At 36.1% G+C, this 19,494-nt stretch overlaps 1 protein-coding gene across 1 annotated transcript in view; it reads right to left on the reverse strand.

Annotated features, from left to right (window-relative positions):
- Positions 1-19,494, reverse strand: part of ABCA12 (ATP binding cassette subfamily A member 12) — a 172,242-nt gene that overhangs the window by 80,272 nt on the left and 72,476 nt on the right. Inside the window, exons 7-11 of the mRNA XM_036254540.1 lie at positions 16,240-16,418; positions 11,074-11,186; positions 6,323-6,398; positions 2,815-2,933; positions 1,716-1,822 (exon numbers count right to left, since the gene is read on the reverse strand). Coding sequence (XP_036110433.1) covers positions 1,716-1,822; positions 2,815-2,933; positions 6,323-6,398; positions 11,074-11,186; positions 16,240-16,418 — 594 coding nt within the window. The remainder of the gene's footprint in view (positions 1-1,715; positions 1,823-2,814; positions 2,934-6,322; positions 6,399-11,073; positions 11,187-16,239; positions 16,419-19,494) is intronic.

A 19,494-nucleotide genomic window follows, 5' to 3' on the forward strand; every position in this document is an offset into this window, starting at 1 on the left:
CTCTCTGGCTGCCACTTCTGTCAACTCAACCTCCAGCAACAGTTTCTAGAGAAAGTGTGTCTTCTTATTTTCTGCCACTGACATAGTGCAGGGTCTCGATTTTTACTTCAAATATCACCTATTTTGCTTTCCTCCAATCTATCCCCCACAATTCTCTCAGAGAGATCTCTTTCTGAAATGCAGATGTCACCTTCTTAAAATTCACAACTTTCAGGATCAGAACCATACTCTTCGACTAAGCACAGAGACCTTTGGGATCTGGGCCCCATTTCTCTGCACCCCCTTTCCTGCTTTCTGCTTGAGCTGGACACAGGACTCCAGGTAACCCACATCTGTCCTTCAGGGTCACACCTCTGTCTTACCAATGTAGGTCTCTATGTCTGGAATGCAGGACTGCAACCTAATTCCACACAGCCCTGCAAGACTCAGTGAACACTGTCTCCTCCATGAGCGTTTTTCTCTCCACCTCCATCTCCGGCAACCTGACTCAGGCAGCCCCTCCATAAACAGGATCCTGTCCTTCTGCATGCCACAGCACTTACTTCACTGTGCTGTCACGATCGCTCTGCTTTTCCAAGTTCTCCGGTTGATGACAAGACTTTTGCAGATAGAGAGTATGTCTTCCAAAGAAATAGATTAGAATGATGGGAGCACAGATGATGGATGGGATGGAAGAATGGATTCATATTATATGCCCCCAAAGTCATTATCCGGGCTGAGAAACCGGGAGAAAGGCAATCCTCGACTATCACTGGGGTGACATTTAAATTTGTCCTTGAAGGATGAGTAGAAATTTTCCAGATGAATGCATAACTTCCTTCTCATTTGAACAAACAAATTAAGATAGTGCTAAATTAAGTACATTAGAAATTTTGATTTGTGTAGAAGACTAGGACTTCAATGTAGGAGATCTAACCGGCATATATATTTGTAATATTCATGGGCATGTGACTTGGATGCCTGCTTAATTATACCATGTTGACTATACAGTAAGTCATCTTGCTTGCCCTGAATAAACCAGTCCTAATTTTACTTTATCCCTGACTGCATAAATCAAATCAAACTGCTTTTCTTACTAGAAAAGATGCTTTCGAAATATAATAGGTTATTTAGAAAATGAAGTGAATTTCATGATAACTTGCATACTATATGCATGAGCTAAACAAAAAATAATAGACAAATAAACATGAACCAATTCAGACAAACTTCAGAGTTTTACTTTTTTTTTTTGGTTGCTTTCTCACCTTTCTTCATACATTCTAATATGTTGTTAGTTTCTTCTTATGATGACAATGATAAAAATAAGGCAAGTCAACTTCTGAGATGTGTGTGTACACTGTAAAGCTAAAACATTAGCTTTCACAGTCAAATTGTATAGTTTTCAAAGCTAAAGATAACTCAAATTAGAAATAATATTATGAATGGTTTTTCAAAACATGAAGCTTCATGAGATAACTATATTATTAGTCATTCTTTTATGTACATGCATACTGTAACTTGGCTCTTATGGGTCATTTCATGCAAAGACACCCATCAATTAAAAAAATATATACCGTTATATAATAGCAACACACTTCTGTTACCCTCTCCCAGCGAGAATCCAGAGTCCAAATGGGACCAGTATTTAGAAATAGATTCAAACCTTAAACTAAAAGCCATCTTGCCAGAGTACAACAGGAAGGGTTGAGGTTTATTTTTTTTCTTTCAGGGCTTACTTTTGATCTCAGGACTTCAGGAAGTGAAGGGAAGTAATCCTCATAGGAACCATTTTGAAGAAAATATTTTTTAAATCGAATTGTGGACTGCAGGAGTCTTAAATTTTCTGTAAAGGAGAGAAGAAATGTTACCTTTTGCGAATTGCAAGGTCGTTTAGGAAACCAATGTGAAAGATACCTTTATCCTAATGTATTATTTTTCTAAAATAATAGCCTAGTTCAATCTAAACATAAGACGAGTGAAAACGTAACCTTTTCTTGAACCATGGAGACTACAGAGTTCATTATTTCAGAAATACTCAGATATTCTGCTTAGAGACAAAAATATTTCTAGCAAAGGTGCTAAACAGTTTTGGCTCTCTGTGAACTGAATATGTTTTTGTTTATGACTTTTGGATTTACCATTAAGTTGAAGTGTTTGGGGGAGAACAGGTTGTATAATCACCGTTTCACAAATATGCCCCTGCAACCTTGATTAATTCATGCCTGCTAAACAGAGACCACATTTAATTATTTGTTGTACTATTGGCTTGCCATTAAATCTCAAAAATGTTTTTGGTGTGGGAAGAATGAATACCTAACTCCTATAAAATGTGAGAACATATATATTTTCTCTTTAAAAAAAAGAGAAAAAACATTTGATTAAATGCACTTTTTATGATTGTGCATATAGGCAGAAAACTAAAAATAAAGTTTGTAAGGGTAGGGAGTAAATAGTCTGCCACAAAAGTTCCTTTGTTTGTGTAATTTACATCCGCTTTTGGAAGTCTACATTATCATTCTTCATTATTTTTTACAACTAAAATTATGAAGGGCACAGAAAACGTCATAAAGGGTTGGGTGAACCCTTAAGGACTCTGGACCTTAGGAAAGTTTGTCAGGTGGCCAGGTGGTACTAGTAGCAGGAAGAGAAGTAATAATATGATAATATGATTACACGTTCCCTTCAGATCTCAAACCACCAAACTAAAACCAATGCATATGAAAACAAGATCCGGAAATTTTCTTTCTTTTTAAAGCAAACATCTTAAAAGGCTGAATAATTTAGAACAGAGTTAGAAATCATGAGCAGCATTTTGACTATTTGGAGAAGTATTACCTTGTGACCCCCTAGCCAAGTTGTCAGTGACATTTCTCACACATGCCAAGTAAGGACCATAAGGACTATCTGCCGATATATTTAAGAGGGCATCTTCAAAGTTTTCCAGTAATAGGAGCCTATAGAATTAGAAAAGAATATGTAAATTAAGTCATAAAAAATTAAAGCAAAGCCATTTTGTGGAGATGGCTCTAGCCCCTGGTTTGGCTTGGGCACACTGGGAGGTGGGACACCTTCCCTCCCCCAGCCTGGCTGCACAGCCCAGCATGGCTCCGGTTCTCTGCGCACGTGCCTTTCTCCATGGACATTATCGGTATATTTAATTATTTTCATACCTAATCATAAGTGATATTAAGATACTTTTAGGCACATTTATGGGAAAGAAAAAATCACTGGGCTAGGGGTGCCTGCTAAAATACAAGACTCCTAGTTAAATTGGAATTTCATATAAACAATAAGGAACTTTCCAGTATAAGTGTGCCCCATGAATCTTGCATGGCTGTTTGTTTGTTTTCCTTTTTTGTTTTTCCTTATCTTTTCCCTCTAAGCCTTACAACCCCACATGGGCCCTCCGTTTCTTCTCTTGTCCAATGAGAGGTAGAGGGCTGGGTAATCTACTGGATCCTTTATACCCATATATGTCTCTAAATAAACTTAAATTTATTTCATTGTAATTGAAGAGAACGAGTGGCATCCAAATAAACAGTGTAAGTTCCTACAACAATTAAACAGGATGACAGTGTGGTGATTGCTGAGGGCAAGTGGGGGAGGAGCAGGGGAGGACATTTGGGGCATAAATGGAGATGTAAGGAGACTCGACCTGGGATGGTGAACACACAGCACAGTGCACAGAGGATGTGTTGTAGATCGTGCACCTGAAACCTGTATCATTTTGTTAACCAGTGTCGCCCAAATAAATTTAATAAAAAAGAAAAACAAAAAAATATAAGAAAAAAATAAAAATAAAAACAACCAGTTCAGCATTCCCAAGTTAACCCCTTTGTGTTTCTTCTTGACTGGCATTGAAGACATGACCTAAGGTTTTTGAGGTATACGTATGTACGTGTATGTGTTATGCGTGCCCTTCACTTCAACTGTGACGCTGTTTCTCTGTTTATTTTCTAACTTTTCTTAATGTCTACTGTTGAATTTTATTATGGTAGAGAGAGAATAAATGTCAATGACTGATTTGGGACCATCTACATTGACTCAAACTGCACAATACACAAACTAACTAGTTTTGTTCGATGTGTTTAACTTTGGTTTTCAAATACTAAGGGAAGAAACCTATTCTGGCAAAGCTAGAAAACAGGTAGGAAAATGTTTGCACTAACATCAAAGAAGTCTCAGGGTATTTAGATGTGGGTTAACAACACTGTATCCTTGAGAAACAGAAAAAAAAAAAATCTATGTCAAGAAAAGTCTCTAACTTGGCAGTCAGAGCATAGCTAATTGGTCAGATGGCTGATCCTTATTTCAATACAATCCATAGCCTTCATATTTAAAAACAAACAAAAAAAAATAGCAACCATTCCTAAGTCCTCTTGCTTTTGCTTAGGCATTTTTTTGACCAGAGACTTTCTCTTCAATATTGCCTTTCTTTCTCTTGTGTTTGTCTTCCTTTCTGTCACTGTTATTACAGCATAGGGCCATTTTCATTCTGGTGCAGTGTTCGACGGCAAAATATTGGCCTAACCTTCCAAGTGTAGTGGCACAAGAGATGCTCATGATAAAATTTCAAGCTTAAAATAAAACAATCCTGGGCTAGAAGTGACCTTGAAATATCAGCTAAGCCATGCTCTTAGTTTCATAAGGAACGTTTTATTGGCAGGATTTTTGAGATTGGAATTAATATACTCCCAAAATTAAGATTCCATATCTATGTGCCACTGTCCTAGCATAAAGATCCAATTGTTTCTTCAAACCTCTTAATTTATGGATCCTTTATATATAATTCTAATACTTCCCAATAATGCTTATAATAAAAAGATGAGCTTGTGGATGTGTGCATCCATGAGTGTACACACACACACACACACACACACACACACACAAAACAATAATAAAACAAAATAGTGAGGAGGGAGAAGAGCTAAGGCAAAATATTTTTGAGCAGCTTTCTTTAGAAAACTCTTGACCCCAAATTTTTAACTTTATGCTAAGCAATGTCACTCTGGGATTATTTTAAAGTGGAAATGGAAAGGAGGTCCAAGGATAAGAAACTCCTTAATTTTATCAATCTCAACAAGAACCATCTTAAAAGTATTGAATTCTTCCCAATAAACTGTCAGCTAGCTGTCAGCAACTATGTTAGCTGTGGAATCTGTGGGTCTGAGGTGCAGCATTACTAATGCTATGGATGCCTCAAGGCTCTGATAAAGATATTTGGCCTAAAAACAATAAAATAAAAACTATAAAAGAGAATAAAAAGATACTTGGCTTCAGTAATAACCATCTAGTTGTCTCAATTCATGGCTTTTTAAAAACGTATTTTGAGGGGCTACAAAAGACTATTTGGAACATGGCATTAGCCTGGCTAGCCTGGCTAGGGGGAGTTTCCCAAGGATGCTCGATGCTCTAGGAGAACTACCTTAAAAGAGAAGAGAGGTGAAAACAAAAATAGAATGCGGTTGTTTATTTAAGGATTTAGCCTCGAATTACCCAGAGCTGGAGAACTTCTCCTTGAATAATAGAAATATTACAAACAATGAAATACATTTTATTTTAGAAAAAAAAATTAATGGTTAAACATGAGTCCTACTATTTATTTTTATTTTTACATATTTCCAGTAGCATAAAAAGGTATTCTTGGGGACCAAAGTAAAACAATTTCAATAGGATAATTTACCAGGCCTAACCAACCTTTCCATAACAAGCCACCGAGTCTCTAAATTCGCCTTGACATAGAATTTACTTCCATCAGCTTCTACAGGCAACAGCTTGTATTTCCTACAATAACTGTTACAGTTATTACAAGGAACTACTTATATTAATGGTCCTTAGAAGCCAAGGTTGCTGCTGTCGTTTCCACTGCTGATTTCTGGGATGACATATTTACATGCCCCAATAAGAGTCCAACATTAAATTACCTACAAACAGGTTTGCTACCCGAATACTACTGAAGCAAACAAATTTTTGCATTACCTTGACTGGGCATAAGCAATACTTTGACTTTAAAAACTGAAATAAATAGTCATGTAAAATATTGGAGGCTTATACATTTTTCATGATTATAAAAAACCTTAAAAGGGTTGGAAATTGGACATAAGGTAACCAGTCCAGACAGGACACATTGGACCTAGGTGTGCAGTCTTAGAATTGAAAAAGAGATCTCTATAAGTTTCAACTTTAATACACTTCAACTATACCCTTCTCTTTGATCAGTCAATAATTGACTTTTCTACTGCACAGTCTTACATGCACGAACAAATTACGTCTATAAATTGTTCAGACGACTTCAGCCAAGTTGCCTGCCGATTCAGAAACAGACCAACAGAGAAAGACTTACTGTGCAGCCAGGCTGCTTGGGGAAAGTGACCGTACATCTTCTTCACTCCACGTATGTGTTGTATTATCGGAGCCGCCTAAAGGAATAACATTTACATAGGAAAATATTGAACATGTTTGCTTATTATGTAAGAAATGATATTTCTTAGCAAAAACCACCTCAGGTCAAATTAAAGGGGAAAAATGTAGAAAATCTGCAGAATTTTTCTCTAAGGGATTTTTGTGACAGCTACTCTTTTGGTTGGAAACACTTAAGGCATTGATAGGAAATAGATGGCTACTAATCAAAATAATTCCAGTGGTCAAGTACAAAATAATTCCAATGGTCAGTGCATTTCTAACAAATTCTTTCTTCATGCTTAGAACTGTTACATTATTTTATCCTAAGATCTGGATGCAGAGATGATTCTTGAATATTATAATGCAGATTGACTACCGTGTGGCTTGTTAATCAAATGAAGCCAATTTCAGTCATGGATCACTGAATTTTCTTTGCTTTCAGTTGTCTAGAACTTAGGAACATCTGCCATCACTAATCTATATTTTTCATCTTTCAAAAAGCAGCCACTGATTTCAATTGAATGCAGCTGTGAATGCAAATTGGTTAATTTTAACAGAACTGTTTGGAGTAGTCTCAAGTAATATAAAGGTTTGGAGTGTGGAAGGTAATCACTAAGTTGGGTCTACTGGAAACTGTATGTGAAGATCTAATTTAACATTGAGAATTGCCCCCGGAGTCAAATAGGTTGCTGATTCAGCGTGCCGCATAACATTGCATCGTTAAAGAATAAGTGTGCAATAGCATTCACATGCAAAATTGAAAGGGAGAATATTTGAAATTGCTACTGCATAAATAAAAACATCATAAATCCAATGCTTTCATTCAGTCCCTGAAGGAAAATGCTATCACTTATTTCCGTCTTTCTCTTCTGTCACTACTTATTCCTTATAAATAATCCACTTTGTTTCCATGCTGTCATTTTAACACTGGCCTAATCATTTTCAATAGGAAATTTTATTACCAGCAGTAATAGTTCCCCCATTGTCTCTAGTTAGTGTGTCCTATAGCCTTCTGAACAGGTCCCAGGGCATGACTACGCAGTCTATTTAAACTAGCATGTGTGTAAAAGAATACCAAAGAATTAAAGACCTCCTTGTCTATCGCTGTATAAGCCATGTTTGAGTAATGTTTGTGCCATCCCTAGTAACTGGCAGGATGTCTTTATCAGTTTTCCTGTTCAGCAGAACAGAGTTTTCTTGTGTTCAGCTCAAGGTGCAGCTGAATTTTATTGTTCTAATGATGACAATGCATTAGGAATTTAAAGAACCACGAATGAAGATACACAGAATAAATAAACTTAATTAATAATGGTAATATGATTAGTTATTGGTATCCACATAGAGAGTAATCAAGGATAGGACTGTGGCCCGGCCGGTGTGGCTCAGTGGATTGAGCATCATCGACCCATGGACTGAGAGGTCCTGGTTCCATTCTTGGTCAGGGCACACACCTGGGTTAGTGTCTCAATCCCCAGTAGGGGGCGTGCAAGAGGCAGCCAATGGATGTTTCTCTCTCACATTGATGTTTCTCTTTCTCTCTCCCTTCCTCTCTGTCTAAAAAAAACAATAAAAACAATAAAAACAACAAAAAAACAAAAAAAACAATAAAAACAATTATTATCCTTTAATAAATAAAAGGATAGGACTCTGTTGAGATTTATGCTTTTACAGTGTAAAAGTATATAAAACCATCTTTCTAAGACCAAATCTTTCTCACTTCGAACTCTAAGGTGATACTGAACATGTTCGGTGGCATTTGTATAATATACTGCATGGGGTTTCTCTTCCTCCTCAAGCTATTAAGGTGAATAACGAATAGAAATAAACTCTGGGCATCAGTGATGGACTTGGCCTGATGCTGGCAGTCGCTTTCCCCTCTGGCCACTTTTTCTTCTGGGCTAGAAAGTGTCCTGAGAACAATACTGCACTGAATAGGCTTTGACAAAGTGGGAAATGTTACAGACCTTTAAAAGGTGAGATTTCACTTTGTTTTTTGTTCATAGAATTAGACATATTTTAAAATGATACCCATAGACATTTCTATGTAATTTCGTGCACAGATAACCTCTTTTCACCAGTAGGAATGGCTTTCTAGTTAAATATATAATTTCATATAATTTACTACTTTGCAAAAGAGCAAACTTCCATGAGTCATAAAGGTAGTCTTTGCTTTCAAAATTCACTGTTTATAAATGTACATGCTCAATACTAAACTGTGAAACAGGGATATTCGCTGAGGCAGAGCTGAGAATTAGATTCTTTAAGACAGGCAGTTAGGAGACAGTCTTTTTCCCGAGTGTCTATTAGCATCCCCATGTGTTCCTATTTGCCGAGTAGGCTCCTAAAGAAATCCTGAAGTGTGTTCATAGTCGATGCTGAAGCAGAACTAGACACGGGGTGGAGGAGGGTGTAGAAATCAGAGTGTGGAGAAGAATGAGGGATGGTTGTGGAAAATGTTATCATGTGGAAGGAGTCTGGAACAATGAGTCAAACTTGGTCTGTGAAATGGACCCATTCTGAGGCTTGGCGGTGGCAGGTACGTGTGTGAAATATCCTGGAATCAAGTGTGTTTATGTCCCAGTGAGGAGATATGAGTGAGGCCATCTAGCAACAAGCTCAAGGGACTGGGCTTGGGCATAGACAGACCCAGGATTTAATCTTACTTGCTGAATGTATAACATAGCTGAAGTGCCCCACTTCCCTTTGCCTCCGTTTCTTTGTCTGTAAAATGGGTTAACAACTATATTTCATGAGGTTGTTTTGATAATAAAAAGGATGTAAGATAACAAAGCACTTATGGACACAGAAAATACTATCTTTTTATTGTCCTTCTTTGAATGTGTGGTGTGAGACTCTCAAAGCTCTAGCAACATTAGAGAGGACCCACGCAACTATACTGTGAGATACCGCCCCACTCCAGCGTCACTGAAAGCAAAACCAAGGGAGAAAATGTGTTCATGTCACAGACACTGCTCAGTGCCGTGAACACTGAGCATCGGTGGCCCAGCAATGTGGCAAGAGGCTGAACTGGGGCTAAAGACCCCTGAGCTGTGGAACTACAGTTGCTGGTCCAGCCTTCAGTGACAAGTTTGGGTTTCCTGAAGCATACCCCCAAATACCTAGAAGGACTTTTCAAAGTCCACGAAGTTTCTACTCAAGCAAGTAGGCACTTGGGATTAATGACTCTTAGGGATTGCCATTAATGCCATTACATTGATATCCGCAGCCTGATGAAGTCACTAGTAGGAAATTAAAACACACATTTAATTAAGCTTATCAAATTTCCAAATAAAAACACATTTCCTTGATGCATTTCCTTGCCATCTTGACCATCCAAGGACATGTTTTGATACACACAAAATGACTGGCATGTACGTAGACACAGGACATGGCTGCTGTCAGTACTGGAGGTCTGAGTTACAGTGTTCGCCAGGAGAACTTGGCTGCTGCAGTTTATAAGAAATGCCGCTTACTTCTCTGGCTTCTAGAACACCAGTGAGCTTTTGTCATTTGTGAAACATTTTTTTACTTTGTCTCTTTACATAATTACAAGGTGTGAGTCTGAGGATGAAAAGGGAAAGAATGATAAAGAGAAACTTGAAGTTCTCAAGTCTTTAAAATGCAAATATAAAAAGAAATACGTAGGAAATAGTTGGTGTTTATTAGTACACTGTCTGGTTTTCTGGCCTGGACTTTTTTTTTTTTAAAGGGTAAGCCTTTTCACTCCAGGGTTCTTTAAGACCTTGAATTTAACAGCCATCTTGAAAGCTAGTCGTGAATTCTGTAACTGTAGAGACACACAATGTTCTGGACGACTGGAGACTGGTATCCATGAGCATGTTAGAACCTCCAGCGAGAGTCCTTCAAAGCCTTTCCAACCTGCTTTTCATATGAAAACTCAGGACCTTCGAGTGAACAATCAGTTTGTAACCTGATGTTCTCAGGACACTGATTTGTAACCAAAGATAAAGTCTACATTTAAAGGCTGACTAACGCAGTTGAGAAAACCTAATCCTAAACTCATTCAGGAAAGCTAAATGCTAACCAAACATTTTACTTGGAAATTGGGGACTTATTCCTTATAGCCCATAATATCTCTGGGTGTGTACATGTTGTGTATTTTCATATGGGGTACATGATGCCATACAGCACACATGCAAAGGTGATAGTTTCTGACTCACTAGCAACATGCTGTAGCCTTACACTGGGCCTCTCAGTGGATTTATAGCATCTCTTCACGCTCTGATGTCCATCATGGATGTTCAACATGGCTGCTGGAGGGATATAATTTTACCCATAAAAAATTCATCCTGATTAAAAGCCGAAATTTGGAAATGAGGACAAAAAAATCCTCAGTTCAGTTTAAGTTTTTGTTCCAAAAAGTACTGGTAGAAATCTATCTGTTTAAGCTTATTCCTGATACTTATTTTCCATACCAATTATAAACATCGTTTCACAAGCTGAGAGATTATTTTCACCTCAGTAAAAGCCCTAGAAAGTCACACCATCCTTTCCGGCCCTTTCTCCCTCTCTCCACACTTTGATTAGCCAGATGTCCAGCCTGAGTCCTAGCATATGCTCCCACCTAAGAACAGTATCATCCATAAGTGACTCCTTCGATCGCACTCTGTTTTATATTTCTAACAGGCTTTGCAACCCCGGATTGAATGTAGTGAGACGGAAATAGAATACCTTGAGCTGGGGAGTTCAGAGTGTACAGCAGATGTTTAACAGATTTATGGAGCGTTCTGAAACCTTCGTTAGTTGTGACACGTGGATAAACCTTCTGCACGACCAGCAGCGCACTAACAAGTCGAAAAACAATTAAACCGAATTGCATTTCAAGGTTTGCAGACAGAAACAAAAAGGTTATTCACGGAGAAAATAACTACAGTATAGAAAATCTTATAACATAAAAAAGAGAAGATGCTGCTTTTATTGTTAAATTACTCGTCTGTCGTTTTGTACACAAAATCGCAACATAATTTTCAAAAACGAAACAGAGCCCTTCATGTGCTGGGATTTCACAGCCTTGGGTCTGAAAGTAAGGGAGTGAAGTTCATATCAGTGGTTTCAGCTAAGACTTAAAGAGGAGTGAATAGGAACAGCTACTTCCAGTGGAAAGTCATCACTTTTTTTTTTTTAAGTAAAGGGAAAAATTAAATATTGAAGATATTTTTAATTTTCATTAAAAATCACACTCAGATAAAAGACCCAGTTTCAGGAATAATTATTATTTAAGCACTTGATAAGTATTTATCTCTTGCTAAATAAATGGTAATGTTTGTTTATAAAAATGGAGCTCGCCCTAACTCAGACTGCATTCCATCCTCTAAGTGGTCCACTGGCACTACTCCGGCTGTGGCTCAAAATTAATATCCAGACCAACTGGCACTGTCTTCCCAGGACCATGATGCTACAGGATGGACAGTCTGCACTGAAGATAGACAATCAGCTAGTTCACTAATGCTTGATTCATTCCATAGCTCTAAAAACCAATTAGTTACTTAAGAACTGTAATCCCCTTTTTGTCATTAGTATATTTCTCTAAATGCTGGCATTGTACATTGTACATGTATGCCTGAATTTCACAAATATTTTGATTTATACCAATGATCAAGGCTAAGGAAATGCTTTAATTTACATGAGTAATAACTAGATAAAAAGGGCTTTGTTAACTATTGGCCATGGCCAAGTTAAATGTAGAATTAATTAGCACACAGTCTCCTCCCCCCTCCCCCGTGTATCTCAGCCAACTGAAGATTTATTCTAGGAATAGATGTAGTATTTGCACATATGACTATGCTATTCTACAATATTTTTGGAGTTTTTAATATTTAGATTAAGATTATTTTAATTTTTGCTTCCTAGCTATGAATAAAAGCTATATTTTGAGTGCCACATTATGTAGGATAACATTAGACATATAGATATGGGTGTATTTGTACATAAATATATATATGTAAGTGTGTGTATAAAATGTGATTTTATTTTGTCTGTATTAATTCCATTAAGTCTATTTTATTTGCTTGCTTTGAAGATGGAACAACTAAAGTTGAAAAAGTTAAATAACTTTCACTGTTTTATCCAGTTAATAGCAAGTGGAGTTGGTTCTGTCTAATTTCAAAGTTTATGTTCTTTCCACTCTACATCCTGGGCAGGCACAGAATCTTGACCCCAGTGAGCGAGCAGGGGAGGGGCAGAACCGGCCGCACAGAGCCCACGGGCACTGTCAGCTTGGAAGGCCAGCGGCGTCCTCGGCCAGGGACACAAGGCTCTAGTCTTTTCATCTCTGCTCTGTACCCGTATCAGCTGATACCTCAGGCATTTTTGTATTTGCCCCCAAGAACTTCCTGGTTCTCAAACTTAATTGTTTCTGAACCCTGGTGACACTGTAACCAGTTAACCAGCCTTAACATTATGTGGTCTGGTTTTGATGATTTGATTACAAAGCAGCTTGCAACTTTAAAACATAGTTGGAGAAGATGATGAAAATTGTTTTGGGGTTCACAGACTAAGATAAACCAATGAAACCGTAATTGGGTGATAAAACAGTCATTTGTGAGAAAATTGTAGCCCTTAATGACATTCGATGTAATAATAATAGGAAAGAAGATTTAACTGTAAAAAATGGTTTATGAAGGGCTTTCCAACAGAAATATAATGCAAGCCACATGTTCAATATTAAATTTTCTGGTAGTGACGTTAAAAAAAGAAATTAAGTATTTAGTAATGTATTTTATTTATCCCAGTATATCCTAAATAAATCATTTCAACATTTAATCAACATAAAATTATTAACAAAACATTTTAAGTCTTTTATTGTATGAAGTCTTCAAAATTCGCCTTGTATTTTACACTTAAGGAGTATCTCAAATTAGTTGCTAAATTTTTATTTAAGAAAATACTGAATCTGCCCAACCGGTGTGGCTCAGTGGTTGAGCATTGACCCATGCACCAAGAGGTTGCTGGTTCAATTCCCAGTCAGGGCACATGCCCAGGTTGTGTGCCTGATCCCCAGTGGGGGGCATGCAGGAGGTGGCCAGTCAATGTTCTTTCTCATCTACGTTTCTATTTCTCTCTCCCTCTCTCTCTAAAATCAATAAAGAAAAAGAAATCTGTATTTAGATTTCATTGTTTACAGGGAAAAGTAGGTTCACACACCCACCTTGTTCCGAACATACTGAAAGGTTTATCAGTTACTGTATCAAGCATCAATGTTGAAAAATTTAAAATTAAAGTTGAATAAAGTTAAAAATCCAGTTTCTAAGTCAAAAACCACATATGGCTAGGGCCTATCATATTAAAAAAAGAATAAGTATATAAATTAGCAATAATAAATAAATAAATATTGACCACTTACAAAAAAAGAGTTGTTCTGATTAGTTAAAAGTCTAATGTTATCTGCTTTAAAAAACAACTTGAAGCTATTTCTTTTAGCTATTTCTTTTTTCTTCTTCATTATTATATAGTCTTGTTTGCAACATTTATAATCATTACCTAACAGCAAACTCTTATAATACTATAATATGCAAGACTTTTATTTAAATTTTAAGAGAATCAAAATTCTCATAATGCAATGTCCTTCCCAAGTAATATACCCACCAAAGTAATGCCTAAAGCATGTTTTGTTTGTTTGTTTGCTTATTTGTTTAGTTATTTATTTATGTGGATCTTCTACCTTCTACTCAATATTATTTTGTGGGATTTCTGTTTTTTATTTGTTGTAGTTTTTTTTAACCAAATATCATTGAGGTACAATCGACATACAATACGATGCACCTAGGCTACAGTTCAATAAACTTTGCCAAATTTATACACTTATGTAACCACCATGCTCATAAGATACAAACTATCTCCCAACAGTTGCTCCAGGATATACTGATCTTATTTCTAACTCTTGAAATTCATTTTGTCAATCTGGGAATTTCATTTAAATAAAATAATATAATATCTACACATTGTTTTTTGGTCTTGGTTCTTTTGCCAGCATAATAGTCATAGGATTTATTTATCTTGTTGTGTGATCCAGTAATCTACTTCTTTTTCTTGTTAGGTAGAATTCCACTGAAAAGTAAACTATAATATTTTGCCATTCTGTTTATAATGATCTGTTTTTATCCTCTAATGTTTAGCTACTACAAGTAAATCTGCTATAAACATTAGCATATATGTCTTTGTGTGTGCATGCATTTCATTTCCTTGATCAACACCCAAGGATAGAACACTTCATCATATAGATCTACTGTTAACTTCATTAGAAGCTGTCCCACTGTTTTCTAAAATGGTTTCATCATTTTACACTTTAACTAAAAGTTCCATTTGCACTACATTCTTGTAACAATTTAGGGTTGCCCATCTTTTAAAATCGTACTTATTCTAGTGGGTGTGTAGTGATATCTTACTGTAGTCTGAAAATCATTTTGACTCTTCATTGCTATACTATACATTCAAACAAGTCCTCTTCTCCTTTAATTGATTTACCTGTTTACTTTCAAAGACAGCCTATAAATAGAAGGAGAATTGACTTTAAAAATCCTGGATGAGTAAAAATTTCCCTAAGTGTCAAAATGAGGACCAATTTAAAGACTCAAATTTCCTAATCTATTGCTCCTTCTATAAATTAGTTACGACCCCTACTGTGGAATGAGCACAGGCTTTAGACTCCTTGAGTTCAGGTCCTGCCTTTGCCACTTACTAATTGTAGAAACTTGGGGAAGTCATATGACTTAAATGAGGGTTTGTTTCCCTTCTATGAAATGAGGGTATCTGTTGACTCAATCTCAAAGCACTGTTGTGAGGATTTAATGTTGTGAGATTAATGTACCAGCATAAGGGTTTATTATAAGGTCTTTGAATAAACATAAGCTCTTGGACGCTTTCCAAAGAAGATGAGAACACTGTCTCCTGGTACTTCAGACATTAGAGATGGAATACATTGTACTCTTAACGACATATTAGAGACACAGCCTGGTTTCTGGAGCTAAAAATCTCAGGCTAAACCCTCCTAGCTGCATGACGATCAAATATTTCTTTTCTCTGACCCTCTGTTGCCTCATTTATAAAATAAATAGTTGTGGGATTTCATGTGATATATATAAAGGCCCAGTCAAGTGTCTAGTATGTAATGGGCACTCAGTAATTGATAGTTGTTGATACAGTAGTTGTTGATTTGTTTTCAAATTGACTAGACAGGATAGTCAAAACCTCAGTACCAGTCCATTAAACTCTAACTGTTGGCCATACTCTGATCTCTTTTATAAGGAAAGCAACCTTTAAAGGGTTTCTTCTGCAAAAATTTCCAAATTTTTGTGTTATATATGTCAAATAAAGCCAACCCAATATGCAGGCTCAGGAAGATCATTCATAGGCTGGCTGTTCGAAGGAGACCGATTCCCTTGAGGTGGTTTGGTTCAGAACTCTCATAAACAAGGTTGTTTTATATTGGACAATATCAACCAAAACCCAGTGAGACAGTTTATTCTTGAGTTGTTTGAATGCCAGATACACAGAGCTCTTGTGGTTCCAGAATGAGCCTGAGCCAGGGTTCCAATCTACATTGGTCCTGCTAGTCGCTTCTTTCTCAGAAGCTTGGTGATACCAACTGACAATCCATCTGTTAATGTCAGTGTTCCTCCTCCCTGTCTCATGTACATTTTGATAACCCTGATGACCTTAGTGTATATTTCTTCTTTGCTTAACTAATATCTTTACCTTCATTGCTGAAATCTGCAGTGAGGCGTGGAAGGGTTATTTGCTCTATGTTTACCTACCTACCAGTGATCCTCACAGGTGATATTTTAAAAACTGACTTTTTTTGTGACTATTGATATCTCACTTAATTCTTACATTTCTTACCTGTTTGCTTTTCGAAGAACATCAAACACATAGCTTAGTGTTGTGTCATTCTGAAACACATTTGGAAAGCTAGAGAGAAGCTGCCACACAGCTGTCTGCTCTTGTACTTTTGAGAAGAAGGACAGCACTTGAACCATTTTTTGAAATACTGTCTTCTGGTTGTTGGGGTCCCTTGATATCTTAAAAAATAAAACCACAAACAGGACAAATTGAGACTTTAACATTTGTAATCACATGGCTTATTGCATTAAACATCTAGATTTTCATATAAGCAATTCTTTCAAATTTTCATTCAGTTTAAAGTCATCTTTTACTTGGAAAAAACAGTAACTATTTCTTTTGTTCTTAAACATAATTGTATTTTTCCTATACCTGTAGAAATTGGCATATTTCAAATTTGGTTAACAGAGCTACATTTGACACTGTATTTTTAGAAATTAATTTTGTAATATAAAATTAGCTTCTGGGTAATATTTTTTGTTTTTCTCTAGGACTTGGTTTGAGAGAGACAGACATATCTTCCCTCTATCCTTTAGTAGACCTTATGTTATTTATCATTTGAGTGGAAAACCCTAAAATTTTATATACATATTTTAATATCTATAATTTATGTGTATACACACACACACACATATATATATGAAAATGTTTACTATTACAATTGGAATAAAATATTTCTTAAGTTCTTTTGCAATACCAGGACCATTAGCTATAATAAATAATCAATTGTGAGTGAACCTATGTAATAATCACATCTTATACTATAAGTAAACAAATAAACAATACCATGACTTTTGCTCTTACTCTGTATCATAGGACCCAGCTAGTACTTTCAGAAGTAAAGTATTTTCTTCAACTCAAAGTAATTGTCTTAATACGCTTATTCATTCTAGTGAAGTCAGGCCTTTGTTCTGTCTTAATTTAAGGTCTTTCATGCTGAGAACGTGATTTTGAACAATGTATTCATTTTGTGTTTGTTTTTTCAAGATGGATGCCTCGTATTAGATTTAAATCACAATCCAGTAAATCATTTCTATAATGATGAACTTTATGTTGTTTTTAACTTTTTACTATTTTTTTTTTTAACTTAACACTTGGTCTTAGAGATCTTCCAGTGTCAGTACATATAGCTTTACCTCATTTTTAAAAATAGCTCGTAGTAGTCCATAAGGTAGATGTAAACATTTCCTAGTAACATAAAATTAATTTCTAATTTTCAGTTCCATTCATTCATTCAACAAATATTTGCTGAGCATCTACTATGTTCCAGGCAGTGATGTGGCCACTGACAATGTAGGCGTGAATGACAAAATTCCCACTATCATGAAGCTGTCATTCTAGTTGGGAGAGACATGCCTCAGTGAACAACTTTATACACATATCTTTATGTACATATATTTCTGTAGGATAGATTTCCAGTGTTGACATTGCTAGATCAAAGAGAGAATTATGAATATTTAATATCGTGATAAATATTTCTAAATTCTCTCCAAAATAACACATTTCATACTTGCATCACCATCTACTAGAGGACATGCCTTCCCACAATCTCTTCACTGCTGAATCGCATCAATTATTTTCAGGTATGAGATAAGTAACATCTAATTGTTCTTTGATCACCAGTGAGTCTTAGCGTGTTCTATATGTTTATTGGTCATTTATATATATTTTTTATTAATTTCCTGTTCAGATCCTTGCTAATTTCTTTTTTGTTTGTTTCTTTTTATGGGGATTCTCATTTATTTCTTTTTATGGGAGTTTATAAATTGTAATATATATGTGGTGTTTTCTTTCTCTCTGCCTGTCATCCCTGTATTGAATTTAATTACTGTTGTCTTGCCAGAGATTTTAACCTCAAGGTCATGACTAATTAATAATTTCCTCCTTCCTTCTATGTTGTTGAAAGTTTGGCATGCTGGCAATTTCCCTTGTAGTCATGCCCTTTTTAAAAAAAAGTTTAAATCACTTTTATTTTTTAATTACAGTTGACATACAATATTATATTAATTTCAGGTGTACAACCCAGTGATTAGACATTATATAACTTACTAAGTAATCATCCCAATGTATCTCACACTCATCTGACACCATAGAGTACATAGTTAGAATATTATGGACTATGTTTTACTTTACATTTCTATGACTATTCTGTAACTATCCACTTGTACTTTTAACCCTTTCGCCTTTTTCACCCATTCCTCCAATCCACATGTTCTTCAATTCTAAATGATAGCTTTGCTGGGTAGAGTAATCTTGGTTGTAAGTCCTTGCTTTTCATCACTTTGAATATTTCTTGCCAATCCCTTCTAGCCTGCAAAGTTTCTGTTGAGAAATCAGCTGAATAGTCTTATGGGAGCTCCTTTGTAAGTAACTAACTGCTTTTCTCTTGCTCTTTTTAAGATTCTCTCTTTGTCTTTTACCTTTTGCGTTTAAATTATGATGTGTCTTAATGTGGGCTTCTTTGGTTTCATCTTGTTTGGGACTCTCTGCACTTCCTGAACTTGCATGTTTATTTCCTTCACCAGGTTAGGAAAGTTTTCCATCATTTTTTTTTTTTTTTCAATTTCTTGCTCTCTCTCTTCTATTTCTGGCACCCCCTGGTGAGAATGTTGGTGGAGTTGAAGTTGTCCCAGAGGCTCTTTACACTATCCTTATTTTTCTTATTCTTTTCTCTTTTTGCTGTTCTGATTGGGTGACTTTTGCTTCCTTATATTTCAAATCACTCTTTGATTCCTGGTTTTATCTAATTTATTGTTGATTCTCTATAAATTATCTTTCATTTCAGTTAGTGTGTTCTTCATTTATGACTTTTTAAATATCTTCTTTTATGCTGTTGAAGTTCTCTTGAAGTTTTCTACTGTTTCTTAAGTTCATTGAGCATCCTTATAACCACCGTTTTGAACTCTCTCTATATTAGATTGCTTATCACAAATTTGTTTAGTTATTTTTCTGGAGTTTTGTTCTGTCCTTTCAATTGGGGCATATTTCTTTGTCTCCTCATTCCGGCAGCAGCCCTGTGTTTGTTTCATATTAGGTAGAGCCACTACATTTCTCAGACTTGGTAGAGTGACCTAATCTAGGTGCTGTGGTGGGCCCAGTGACACAGCTTCCCCTTTCACCCAAGCTGGGCACTCCAAGTGTGCTTTCCCTCCCCATGTTGGCTGTGTGCACTCTCCTTGAATAACGTTCTTGTGGTGTTTTTTTTTTTAATCCTCACCCAAGGATACTTTCTTCCATTTATCTTTAGATAGAGTG

Source organism: Molossus molossus, unplaced genomic scaffold, assembly GCF_014108415.1.
Source record: "Molossus molossus isolate mMolMol1 unplaced genomic scaffold, mMolMol1.p scaffold_m16_p_11, whole genome shotgun sequence".
NCBI classification, from domain to species: domain Eukaryota; kingdom Metazoa; phylum Chordata; class Mammalia; order Chiroptera; family Molossidae; genus Molossus; species Molossus molossus.